Source organism: Tiliqua scincoides, chromosome 3 (genome assembly GCF_035046505.1).
Source record: "Tiliqua scincoides isolate rTilSci1 chromosome 3, rTilSci1.hap2, whole genome shotgun sequence".
NCBI classification, from domain to species: Eukaryota; Metazoa; Chordata; class Lepidosauria; order Squamata; family Scincidae; genus Tiliqua; species Tiliqua scincoides.
In genome coordinates this window covers 230,463,555-230,477,118 of record NC_089823.1, presented here as the reverse complement: position 1 = coordinate 230,477,118, position 13,564 = coordinate 230,463,555, and the positions used below count along the sequence as shown (strand labels likewise).

Genomic DNA, 13,564 nt, shown 5'->3' with positions numbered 1-13,564 from the left:
TCTTGCCTTCTGCCATCTAACTGGCAAGTCCCTCACCTACCACAGGCTACCCATGCTGTGCCTTGTCATTCTGGCTGTATAGTCTCCAAAGGTATCTGAATCCCGCACATGACATAGTTGGTAACTTGGATTTGCTCCCTTAACCTTTCCTGGACCATCAACTCCAGGAGACAACTTGATTTTATGAGCATGAACTTAGCTTTTTATTGACTCTTTGATCAGATTGACTTCTTCTCTCCCTGACTCAGTCCGCATTCAGTAAAACCAAGTTCAGGTTTATTGCTCAGTTAATTAGCCACAATGATCAAACTGCAGATCAGCAAACACAACTAAATTCTCAAACACAGCGATTCCCAATAAGTATAAAAATTAGACCAGTAAAATTACACTGCAGTTGCTGGAGTAATGAATAAGCAAACATACATTAGCAGATTTATCCATATGAGGATATATCTAGTTCTAATTAATTCTTCAGTAATTCTAACTGAAGTCAATCAGATAAGGTAAGATAAATCAACCATGAATATCTGCAGCAGAAAATTTGCTATTCAAGTAGTTTTCTCCAGTATTTCAACTTATACCATTGCCTTAAACCTGCAATTGTTTATTTTTGGCTTAGTTCTGTCTTATTGTATTTTAACATTTTTTGCTATTGTGAGTTGCCTTGAGACCCCAGAGTAAATTATATTTATTTAGGCCAAGAACAGCAAGATAAAAGTTACAAAAAGAAATGTGTCATTTAATAAGACAGCTGGAAGGCATTCAGGCAGGTTTCCCATCTCCAACCCCAAAGAGACAATCCATTTTTGTCTGTATATTTGGCAAAAGCTACAAAAATGCATAAAAAATGCAGGAGACTTTCCACTTCAGACATTTAGAGAAAACAAATCCCTGATTAACAAAACAACAACAATAAAAAATAATGCCACTTACATCTGTGTGTTGAAATCTTGTGTTGGGTCCAGAGGGGAGTAGTCAAATATTCTTGGAAGGTTTCCTACATACCTGTTCAGAGAGAAGGGAAGCCAGTGGAGAGGGGAGTTGGGAGAAAAGAAGAGAGAGAAGGGTAGAGAAGAAATGTTAAGACTACGAATTGCTTGAGGATTATGGAAGTAAATAGATATAATTTACTCTGGGGTCTTTTGTTAAGACTGGGACACATTAGACTGTCCTTGCTTGAGTCTCGTAATGTATACAAGAAGGCTGTAACCCTAGGCAAGTTTACTTGGGAGTAATTCTAACTGAACTTACTTATTTTAAGGAAACGTGCAAAGGAGTGGGCAGCATCTCAAATTCCCTCTTGCAGATGCGAGAGAATATCCATCCACTTGTATTCACAGGTTCAGGGGATTTACACCACTATACTGGGAAATCTCCATATGCTACCCCACTGAATAGGTGTTTGGCACAGGAAAGGGGGAAAGTAGTCCCTGGAAAGTACAGCAATTCTAGCAATGGAGCTCCCATTTCAAAAACATTCAGAAATATTACGTTAACATGTAGCTATTAGAGTCATATCATGCATTAGGTTTTAGGTGTACAGCAACAGTATTTCCAATGTCCACCTAAAAAACATTTTAAAAACACCCTGTATCAAATAAAGCTTGCAAACATATGTATCTTTCTGCTGACGTGCCAGGGAAACCCAATTGGTTGCAGCTGTCTGCTTATATAATTAAAGACAACCTGGTGTTTGCCACCATGTAAAATGTGCATAGGTCCTTGGAAGTACAATACAAAGGTTCATTAGCAGCTGTTTTAATCCTTTACCGTTTTTGTGCATGAATTTTTCTTCTTCTAGGTGTAGTGGTGAAAGAGATGGGCAGGATTACAACTGTTGGTTCTCAATATTTGTTCAATTATTGGGTTTATGAGAGGGAGGGTATTTTGGTACTGTCTGATACCAACTGTACATGTTATGCTCACTCACTCACTCAGCAGCAACAAATAAATGTTGTGAATAACCTGATAGTTAGAAACTCACTCGAATTACCAATTTTCCCCACGTACAGGCCAGCAATTACATGTTTGATTCAAGCAAAGCCTTTGCAGAGTTGAAGCCACTACAAAGGCCTCCAGGAACAACTTACGCTCTCTGAAATTCGGGGATGCTGAAAATGGCCTGCATGATGGTACTGATATAGCAGCTGTTGCTCACATTTTTCATACCAGTGTATCCCGGACCGTACATTGGCTTGAGCTTCATGCCAGACTCCTGAATCATTTCCCATTCAGAGATTCTGGGTTTTATGTCATTATCTCTCAGGTCATTCTCTGTCTGATTGAAAGAGAGGCTTTTAAGAAAGGAGTGTTTTCAAAAGCATGTTCTGACAACATTTGAAAAGAAGAAGGAAACATTGGGGCAACTATGAGAAACATTCCAGAATAAAAACACAGCCCTCCTCATATAGCTCTTTCTAAAGTTCTACTTTGCTGATATAGATGTGGTCATGTCTCCCCCTACTGAATTATTCGTGGAACTGCAGTCACCAAATAGTGCTGCTCATGGTTTAGTGGCAGTTCACAGCCGTTATCTCCAAAACGGTTCCTATGTCTCTGAAACTTCCACTTTGGGTTGTTGATGTGCATCTCTATGCTAGCTGGGGGGGGGGTGGTTCAATTCTTCCTACATGCTCTTTATGGTGGTCAGGACAGAGATAAATTGTGCCTCCCCCCACCACACACGTATCGCTCAAGTGCAAGTACTTGGAAAGACTACAGGGCATAAAGATTGCAAAGGGGGAATACATCAGCTCCCAACCAAAGGTTTACAGTTTTGGATGAATATTCAGGATTCAAACAATGACACAACCAGTTCCACACACCCACTCAAGCTTAGGACTTGAGCTATTAAAAAAATTCAGCCCACTGCGCTGCATGGAAATCGAATTTGAAACGGGGGAATTTTCAAACACAATTCGTAGTACGGCATGGGGATCTGCTTTTCCAACTTAAAGTCCCACTAGGTTTGTGCAAGTCCTTGGATACACCTGAAGTGCTTTAAGGATCCTGCATGAAGTACCACAATCTCGCAGCTCCTACTTCAGCACCTGGCAGAAGTATTCACAAAGCTACCTATCAGAGGTGCAACATCATGGCTTCATATATTTTTTCTTCAACATATACTTTTATTACACATATCAAACTGATTGGACAAGAGAGAAGCCCAAGTGCAGCAGGTGAGCAGAATCACATCCAACTGCCCTGCACCCCAAGCTCACTCAAACCCACTTGTGGTGCAGTCCAATATCTACATATTGCAATTCCAGTTTCCATGAGGCCTAAGCACAGAAAGTCCCATTTGTGTAGGTCCAAACATTATGGCTATTAACCCACAAAACATGACTGTATAGTCCAGGTAAAGACAGGTATAACTCCACTCCCCAACCACTCATATTTCACATGCTTAGATCTTACTGAAGTCAGTCTACTGTCATTTCACTATGTTATCCTATGTCCTTCAGTAGGAGAATGTAACCTGATAAGCAGCTCATTTTTACAACAAAGAAAACAGTTAAATACCCCAAGTAGACTGAAACGTGAGATTTTCCATGGAGGCATTGCTTTTCCTATTTACTAGAATTACTCAAAGATTCTAAAGAAAAAGTAACTCACATACCACTTGCATTTGCAGCATATCAATTCCAAAATGTGCTAAATGTTTTGCTATATGTGGGTCCAAAACTGCTTCTTCTTCATCAAATGAATAGACATCTGCCAAAATACAGACATAAAGAGCAGTTCACCAAGTGTTACCCATCCATATAATTTAAAAACTCTCTCTGAAACTTTACCACCTGCATAACGGACTAAGCTACGGCAATTTTGCTGTACACGTGCCAGTCAGGCTCTTACACTAATATTGTGGTTCAGTACAATTTATTCGCTACCAATTCTACACATTACAAAAGCCTCCATTAGCAAGCTGGAGACATCCACACTTTGGTACCCTCATTACAGCAGCAGTGCAATCATTTCCATGGATTCATGCCACAGCACCCAGGCGAGATCAGGGACAACAGACAGGAGGCAAAGATCCACGTATTTGACCTCACCTGAGCAGTGGCAAGCTTTTAAATTTTATTGCAAAATCATGGGATGAAATCATGGAAAAGCAGCTCCCAAATAAGTGAATGTCTAAAGAACACCTATGAAGTAGAGCAAAAGGATTACAGCAGAGTAGAAACCACATTTTAGGATTTTGGCAAGACTGTTTTTCCATTTGAAATTTTGGCCAGGCAGCCTGACATTCAGGGCAGGGAACTCTGCGGAAAGTAGATTGCAAGGATCCCTGATATACAGCAGCACCTTGCACTTTCACCTGGTTAAGGACCAGAGCATGGATGAAAGCAAAAAATGGATGAATAAGCATAGCCTTATTTAGCTTGCAAATTTATTTTGGCCAGTGAAAAACGTAAATAACAATATACCACATGAAAAAGCATGTGAAACCTGGTTGGCAACCTTCAGTCTCAAAAGACTATGGTATAAGCCTACAGAAGCCAGTATTCCCAGGCAGTTTCCCATCCAAGTACTAACCAGGCCTGACCCTGCTTAGCTTCCGAGATCAGACGAGATTGGGCATATGCAGGGTAACAGTTAGTACTTAGATGGGAGACTGCCTGGGAATACCAGGTGCTATAGGCTTATACCATTGTCTTTCGAGACTGAAGGTTGCCAACCATATGTGAAACCTAAGTCAACAGGGGAAAAAAGAAAAACAAGCAATAACATTGAGGAAGGTCACAAAAGTTGGATGAAATGGGATGGAAAAGGAAAACGTGGACAAAATTTTTAATGTGCCACCATTATTTCTGTGCCAAACAAAAAGATATAGAATGCTTAGTATGCTTTGGAATGTTTAAAAAGCATATGGATGGGTCCAGGAAAACAGATTGTTCCCTCACCCCTGAATTGAGGCACGAAACAATATTTTATTTATATACTGTTGCACTGTAATGTTTTCTGAGTAGCATATTTTTTTAAACTGCTGTTAAAATCTCTGTGAAATGGAATACACAAGACAAAAACTGTCAGAAATATAAACAAAAACCATTTTCTGGTAATTGTCCAACTGAATAAATCAAGGCAGTTTCTGCCCACAACCTAAAAGAATATTGAAATGTGTCCCGAACACCACTCCCATCCAAAAGAGACTTAAGCCAACCAATTCTATCACCTTGGCACTTTAAAAATGCCCCTTTGCCAAATGTGCAGGGAAATACTATACACTAATACACTTTCCCACCCTCAGAACATGGTTCTACACATCCTATGGCCCAATCCTCCAGGGCTACAGTGCCAGTCTAGCATTCACTGCCACGGGAATGGCCGTCATGAAAGTGAAGCACTTTGCAATGGCCAAATGATAGCAGGCACTGCCACGAAGTCCTGCACAGGTGCACTGTGGCCTCTTGCACCGATAGGAGAGGCCAAGGATGGCGAACCCAGTGCCTAGTGACACGGGTGGAACAGGGCAGTGGGAGGGCAGTGGCCGGCTCCCGCTGGATTCTATCTCGCATCCTGAGCCCGATCTGCCAACACAGGGTTGTGCCAGCAATTTTCCTGGTGCAGGTCTGAGCAGCCCCACAGGGGCTGCTGTGGAGTTTTCTGCAGGGCAAAAAGTCCCCTTACTTCCAGTAGCCTTGTTTCCCATGCTGGATACAGTGGTTGACGTTTTGGTGCCACTGCATTGCAGTGTGGGTAGTTTGGTTAGGATTGGGCTGCCCGTGCCTAAACCATCATCAGAATGGCAAAAGCAATTTCCTTCATGAGCCAGATCTGTTAATGGTGCCTCTGTTAGTGAGTTTGTGTTTGTTTAGCCTTGCCCTGTAACAGGTTGCTGGGCTACACTAGTCCTTGAAACAGACAAGCATCTCTGCCCTCTGGTAACCTGTCCTTGTCTATTCTTTCCTTGCAGTAAACTATGGACTATACCTGATGCAAGTTTATTTATAGCATACATTATCAACGCACATGTTATTAAACAGAAGGATGATCCCATCTTGGAGCAGAGGGACAGACTAGATGGCGACAAGAGATGAGGACTAACAGACAGAGCACAGAACGGAAGACTGAGCCAAAACTCATTAAGTTTTCTGGGACAAGTCCTCTCCCAATCTCAATTTCCCATCTGTTAACGAAGGTCTTGTTGGTGGTTATATGTAAAGATTTGTAGTCTGCTTTATCACACACACACACCTACAAATGGCCTGTCACACAGACATGGCTAAAAGGGGAAAACCTAACATTTCACTGGAATTTTAAATCTTTATTGACATATAGTGCATGATCATTCTTTGCTGTAAGGCATCCTGTGGGCCTGCTTGGTTGACTAGTACAGCATACGATTCTTTTATTAGTAGTAGATCTTCAGGTGTTATCTTACCTGGTAATTTTGAGATTTTACATTCTACAGTACACAATCAAGAGCAGCATTTTCCCTTGAGTGGTGTTCAGGCTGTCAGCTTCAACTTGAAATGGAATCATTTCATGTTAATGAACTAATGCAGTTAATGAACTAATGCAGTTTGTCAGGTTTGTAATACCCTTGAAGAAAGGTACTTTGCCTGATACTGAAAAGCCCCTTTTAAAAACACTGCCAAGAGATGAACATGTTCAACATTCCTCCAGCCAGTGTTGGTTAAGGATAGCCTAGATGGCATTTATGGGTACGTAGTGTGCCCTTCTGCAGGCATTCCATGTTACGGAAGCCTCCATTTCCCCATATGTGCCATTGTTCCATCTTTTATAAAAGGGCTCATGGCATTCTCATGCTTTTCCAGTTAAGTCACAATGCAGTGTGACAGCGCTCATCAGAGTGGCCATAAATGGACCTTGCATTTCAATCATCAACAGGGATATCTCAGTGCATTTTTTCCCCTGTCTAAACACCAATAATTTTTAAGGAGGGACACAACTTTAATATCTGAAGCCTAACCCAGTAAGAACACCACAAATCAACTTAGAAACTACTTGCTACTTCTTTCTCTGTGGTCCAGATGAGGTTGTACAGATTTAAACTTCATCAGTGTAGATGTGGAGGGCCATATGAGAGAGCCAATGTGATGTTGAGATTAACAGAAAGGTAAAATTGACCTCATTTTGGTGTACCACTTCTTCAGTGAACTTGATCTGTGACACTGACACTGTGACAGGCTGACTCATGGGTAACACCTAATTATGGCATTATACGAACAAAATTTAGACTTGCATACACTCCCTTCCCTCCCTCTTCTCATATGCTCTGTTTTAATCAGTTAAGAGCCAAATCCTATCCAATGTTCCAGCGCTGGTGCAGCCGTGCCAATGGGGCATGCACTGCATCCTGTGGTAGCGGGGCAATCACAGCGGTCTCCTACAGTAAGAGAATGTCTGTTCCCTTTCTTTGGGGCTGCACTGCTGCTGCACCAGCACTGAAAAGTTGGATAGGATTGGACCCTAAGTCTGCTTTTGCACAAAGGAGCCCACCATTTACTGCCATATTGTGTCCAAGCTAGCAAACTGGTTTAAAGAATCCCTCCAAACTAGGATTGCTTGCAAAGATGAACGAGGAAGGGTGTGACAATATAGTACACTTAAAATGTTAAACGTGTGCTTAATCATAATGGCTAAACTCCCCACTGAGACTCTGCTCAGTTATTAACATACTAAAAGTCATACTGGTATGCCAAGTCTCAACACAGATCTGTCCTCTTAATAACTTGCTGTAGCCAAAATATTGCACAGGTGATTTCAGGACACCTCCTTTGAACCCCCTCCTGCCCAATAGAGAATGCTTCAGAGCAGTATCTCAAAACGTGCATCCTGTGGGTACATAAATACCTCATTAGCTTTTCTCCCTCTAATACATTGTGTCTTTAGGACTCAACATGCAACCATCAACAATGACAGAGGCCACTCTGCCCTTTTCAACTGCAGACAGAAGTCCTGATGATTTATTTGCTTCCTGACATAATGCCATTAATTCCTGACATTAATTCCATGGCAAAAATACAAGAGATGGAGGGGTGAGCTTTAGAAAGCTGCCAGCTGAGCCACCAGACCCTTGGGAGTTTCGAGACAAATGCCACTATGCTAAAGGGGTCTGCAAAGTCCTTTGTTCAGAATTTGAGACCTTATGAGGATGTGGCATGTTGAAACCAAGCACCAAATCCATTTGGGCTCAATAACAGAAAACTGTAATGGGTTTGAAGGAGGACTCCATTTTCCCACTTACTTATTTACTCAATTTACACCCTGTTTTCTCCACAAAGTGCACCCAAGGCAGTTCAATACAAATCACCAGTTGTAAAAACATTAAATACAGGTGTTCCCTGGTATCTGTGGATCTGGCTACCTGTGGTTTCCCATGCCATTACCTTCGTTTATGCTGTTTATAGTTAGGCAAAGAATTATGTACTTGCTTTAACCAGACTCTTTAAGTAGGAACCTTACAGCAAGACAAGCAGGCAGGGAGTTTTGCAGTTAAACAGACTCAACGACTATTAACAGGAAACAGGAAGCATTCTGCTTATAATGTCTGATTAAAGCAATTCCTTTGCACGACTATAAACAAAGGTTAAAGGGCAAGGGGGTGTTGAGATAGGGTTCCCCCATATCCGCGGTGCCCTGAATGTGTGGTGGGGTCAGGAATACATCCCCCTCAGATATGGGGGGACGCCTGTAATTTAAAAAAAAAATCAACAAGCACCAGTCAGCAATCAGTGAGCATACCCTAAAAAGCTCTATGGGTTCTGAAGGCTCTTTGAAATAGAAAGATCTTCAGGTCTTGCTGGAAGACTTCTAATGAAGGAGCAGTTCTCAACCCAAAGGGGAGGGAATTCCACAGAACAGGTGTCACTATCAAGAAGACCGTATTTCTGGCCACCATCCTCCACTCAATTGTGGTACATCCAAAAGGGCTGCTCCAGATGACCAAAGAGAGTGGGTCAGATTATATGGAAGGAGGAGGTCTCTCAAATACTCTGGCCTCAAGCTGTAAACATTGCAATAAGAGTGCACACATAGGAGTGGAAAACCTGCATATTGGATGTAATTTCCTGACCTACTTAGAGCACTGTCAAACATGTTTTCCCTTGCCTAGTGTGCATATGGCAGGGACGAGAACGTTTGTGCAATTATGCTCTAACCAGCATTGTTCAAGGGTTGAACACCCATCAACATAGTACAGGTTTTCAATGCCACCATGAAAGGCAGACAAAGTATGCCATATGCCATATGGCTCCCTTTTGCTCCCCCCGCCGGGAAGGGCTCCAAAGGGAGGGGCCGTTTGCACCCCACCAGACTGGGTACACCACCACCCCCTCCAGCTACACCACCGCTTAGACCACTTCAGATTTGATAATTCACCACACTAACTGAGAGTTCAACACATAAAAAAGCTAGTATCTTTGGAAGACGGCTGGGCAAGAACCCTTCCCCATAATATGCTAGTTTTTTAAGTGTTTGGGTTTCTTTTTCAAGGAAGCATTCCATCATCCGAACCTCCACCCACAAACTAAAACTATATTTCCCAGAGAGGAAATCTGAGCTACACACATTCACAGTGACTTCCCAGTAGCACAGCTACGATGGGGGGGGGGCAGTCAGTATTGCAGGCACCACAACGTGCTGTGTAAGTGGCCCCTCCCACTTGCTGTTGGAGCCATTCTGCGCAGCGACTTTCGTCCCTTTTATCCTGGCAGAGGTGATACTGAAATCAGCATTTCAACTTTTATTTCACCCCCTTAACTAATCAGAGGTGTCCAGAAGGTTGTTATTCCAGGACAAATAATTGTGGAGAACAGGCATTCACATACAAGGTAATGGGAAGACAACACCATAAGGTGCTGTGAGCAAATCAAAGCCAGCACAAGACATGCAGAATAGCCCTTACAGCAGTACCAGGGTTCTGTCTAGCCCCCACCATGTGCTGGACAAAAGCAACTGACCCTGCTCTTCCTTCTTCGCCTTCACTGCAGACAAAGCTGAACCAAATCCAGCAGAGCTTCCCATTATTAAGCACAGTTATTACAGACCAAAGAAGCACTAAAGACAAGTAAACCAAAACAGAGCCAGGGCAATGAGATGCAGATTTTTCCACAGGGGAGAAAGCAAATCAAGGCCCTGGACAGAGGAGGAAACAAAGCCCCATGCTCAAACATCTGCTGCTCTTTCATTCATACGGAAGGATGACAGTCTGCTTTTTAGGGTATTGGGGGGGGCAAGTGTCAGAGAGTGAAATGGAAGTGGCCATTTGAGGAAGGAGGGAAGCAAGGGAGGCAGAGAACAACTGAAATTCTGGTTTATGAGAGCTGGTGCATTATAGTGGAGAGAGAGAGAGAGGAGGAGTGGATTTGACTCTGAAAAACCTGCTGTGGGTTCACTGGGTGACCTTTATTAGTTCCCCCTCTTTCTGCCACTGTTTCCTATCAGTAAAATGGATATGCATTCACCTAGATCAGTGGTTCTCAAACTGTGGGTCTGAGACCCACCACTGGATCATGACTCAATTTTTGGTGGTTCCCAACCCTACCTGGAAGCGCCAAAAACTGGACTTGCATGCAAACCATGTGCTCCGTCACTGAGCTACAGTTCCATGCCCATCGAGTTTTCTCCACGCTTGATCTTGGAAAGGCATGCCTGACAGCAATACAGCAAGTACATCTCCAGAACACCTTTAGTCTACACATGTGATATACACTATGTTGACTTACCTGCACCATCAGGAGTAATTGTTCCAAGTTTCACTGCTAAGGGATAACCCATCTCCTTGTAATGCTCCAGTGCATGTCCATTTCCCCCACTGCCATCAAAGAACCATTTCCCGCATAATACTGACCCATCTGTAAGGTTCAGCCAAAGATTCTCCCGCAAGTCACATTTTGAGCATTTCCACCCACTAAGAAAAAAATTGGAAAAAAGACAAGAGTGAAATGGCCAGTAACTAGGAAACGCAGGTCTGGTCCCAGAACCAACAAGCAGCCCCAAATTCCCAGACTGGATTAGCCACAAAGTACACCTCTGGCAATCACCTAGGGTCTAATCATATTTCTCTACTATTTTAGTAACCTTTCCCACACCAATCCTCCGAAACCTTTTATTTATTTATTTTAAGCACAGTGGGGATAAAAGGGGACTCTACCTCCGACATGCTTTCAAAAACTTTTCGTGGGGGGGGGCTTTCCCTGTGCAAATGAGATGTCTGTTAGGTGGTATTACCTTCAAAAATAAACATAAGAATCAACTCTAAAAATGTAGTGTTACCATAGGCCCTTCAGCTAAGGTAAGAATCTCTACAGCACCTGCAACTGCTAAAGATGTTACCAAAAGGCAGCCATTTTTTTCCTGCCAGCTTAAAAACTGTGCAAATTAGTTTCATCCTTCATGAAAGTGTCCATCAATTACTATTAGCCATGACAGCTAAGTGGAACCTCCTTGTTTAGACAGCATACTTCTGAATACACAGAAGAGTAGGACGGGCTGTTGTCTTCACCCCCTGCTTGTAGTTTTGCCAGCAGTATCCAGTTAGGTACTGTTGGACACAGGATGCTGAATTACAGGGGTTGGTCCTTGATCATTCAGCAGCAGCATTGCTAAGGGGGGCAGGGGTACATTGCTCTGGGTACCAACCTTGGGGAGGGTGTCCAACAAGCTGAGGAACTGTTAAACGATGTTGCTTGCGCCCCCACCAAAAACCAGAAATACCTTTCAGAGCCCTCCAGGAAGCCCTCTGAGACCCAGCAGGGCAAACAACTTTCTTAAGGTACCTTATTAGGGTAGGCTCCATACAACATTGTTGCACCCCCTTCAGGCTTCAGAAGGAATCCTGGAGGGCTCTAACAGGTACTTTAGAGCCGTTTTCGCCAAAATCTGGAAATAACCTGTTGGAGGCCTCCAGGAGGCCCTCTGAGGCCTGGCCGGGGCACAACGATGTGGTATGGGGGGGTGTTAAAAATTTATGTGCCCTTGGTTGCCAGATGCCTTAGTTACACCGCTGTTATCTAGCAGAACAGCACAAGTGCAAGGCCTCACCTTGGTGGAATTCTGACACCATTGTCCATCTGTACAAGAGAGTTGGCATGCTTAGAGACTTGAGGTTCCTCTTCCCATGAGTCAGGGTCTTGCTTTCTATAAGGAGACTTTGAACTGAGGACTGCATCGCAAGCTATTGTAACCTGGAGTGAGGTGAGGTGGGAAGAGTCAAATTGAACATAACAGAAGCACAAAAGAAAATGAATAACAATCTCCCCTATGTCCCATAATGATTTATGATCAAAGTGTCAACAACACTTAGCTTCTACATACCACTTCAAAAAGCTCAAAGTGCTTCACATACACTATTTCAGTAATCCTCATAGAACAGCCATTTAAGGTAGGTCAGTTTATCCCAATCGCTGCTTCCACACTATTCTCTGGAATTGCCATCCCTCACTTTTTTATCAGCGCGTCCAGATGACATCATTGTAACATTACACGTTGACTCCCCTATTTGTTTCAGCTCTGATTTGTGGAGCTTTTTTTGGAATGCAGTTGTAGCATCAGCCAATCCCATGCAGACAGGCGCAATACTACTAGGCTTTTCAGGGCTCCTGTGCCTTTAAACATATTATTTTTGTGGATTCCGCATAAAAACAAAACATTTAGTTCATTACTCTGCTATTATTTATTTATTTTTCACACACTTATACCACCCTTCCTCCAAGGAACTCAGGGTGGTATATATGGTTCTTTTCCTCCTTTTGTCCTCACAGCAACCCTGTGAGGTAGGTGAGGATGAGAGACTGTGACTAGCCCAAGAACACTCAGGAAGCTTCATGGCTGAGTAGGAATTTGAACCTGGATTTTCCAGGTTAATACTCAATTCCTGAACCAATAAACCATCCTGGCTCTCATTATCCCCACTCTCCTGTGTTACACATACTGCATTTTCTATTCTGCTTTGGCATTAAAATTCTTCAAGTTATAGCAACAGAATTTTAGCTAAAAAGTAAAATAAGAATTGAAATAAAGAGTCCAGACTCAAGGATGGCCATCTGGTTCTAATTAAGAACTGAAACTCAGCCGCACTATGAATGTAGCATTCTTCATAAGTTCAATAATGCTTTTGCACACTAATCTCAAATGCATTTACTTGGAAGCAAATTCAACAGTGCTTACTTCAGAGTAAGAGCACTTGGGTTGAGCAATTCTACCCTTACAGACTTAGGGAGGACATAGAAGTCCACAGAGACTTATCTCACAAATGAGATAGTGTAATGTGAGAAGAGTAAGCATTTCACCAGCATTAACTGCCTTATGACAGTCACAAAAAATAGTCCGACAGCAGGAATACCGGAGTCTTCCCTCATGTGCTGGAGAATCATCGCAGACCTGCTAATGCAGGTAAGGCAGTAGTGGGAGGTAGAATGGGGGGGCAGGAGAAGACGGAATTAGTGATGGGGCGGGGGTAGCTGGAATGAGGTGGCAACAGAATGGATGGAGGTTAGATTAGCTCTGGGAAGCGGTAGGTTTGGCAGCAACAGCAGCAACCTAGCCCCCTTTTCAGACCTGAACCCGTGATCTGGGTCCATGTGAACCTGCA

The 13,564-nt window shown here is 43.0% G+C and overlaps 1 protein-coding gene across 4 annotated transcripts in view; it reads right to left on the bottom strand.

The window, feature by feature from the left end:
* USP13 (ubiquitin specific peptidase 13) overlaps positions 1–13,564 on the bottom strand; it is an 88,229-nt gene that overhangs the window by 37,477 nt on the left and 37,188 nt on the right. For all 4 annotated transcript variants that reach the window (XM_066622433.1, XM_066622434.1, XM_066622435.1 and 1 more), the window contains exons 5-9: positions 12,016–12,158; positions 10,698–10,882; positions 3,620–3,714; positions 2,091–2,278; positions 934–1,005 (exon numbers count right to left, since the gene is read on the bottom strand). In XM_066622433.1, the coding sequence (XP_066478530.1) occupies positions 934–1,005; positions 2,091–2,278; positions 3,620–3,714; positions 10,698–10,882; positions 12,016–12,158 (683 nt within the window). The remainder of the gene's footprint in view (positions 1–933; positions 1,006–2,090; positions 2,279–3,619; positions 3,715–10,697; positions 10,883–12,015; positions 12,159–13,564) is intronic.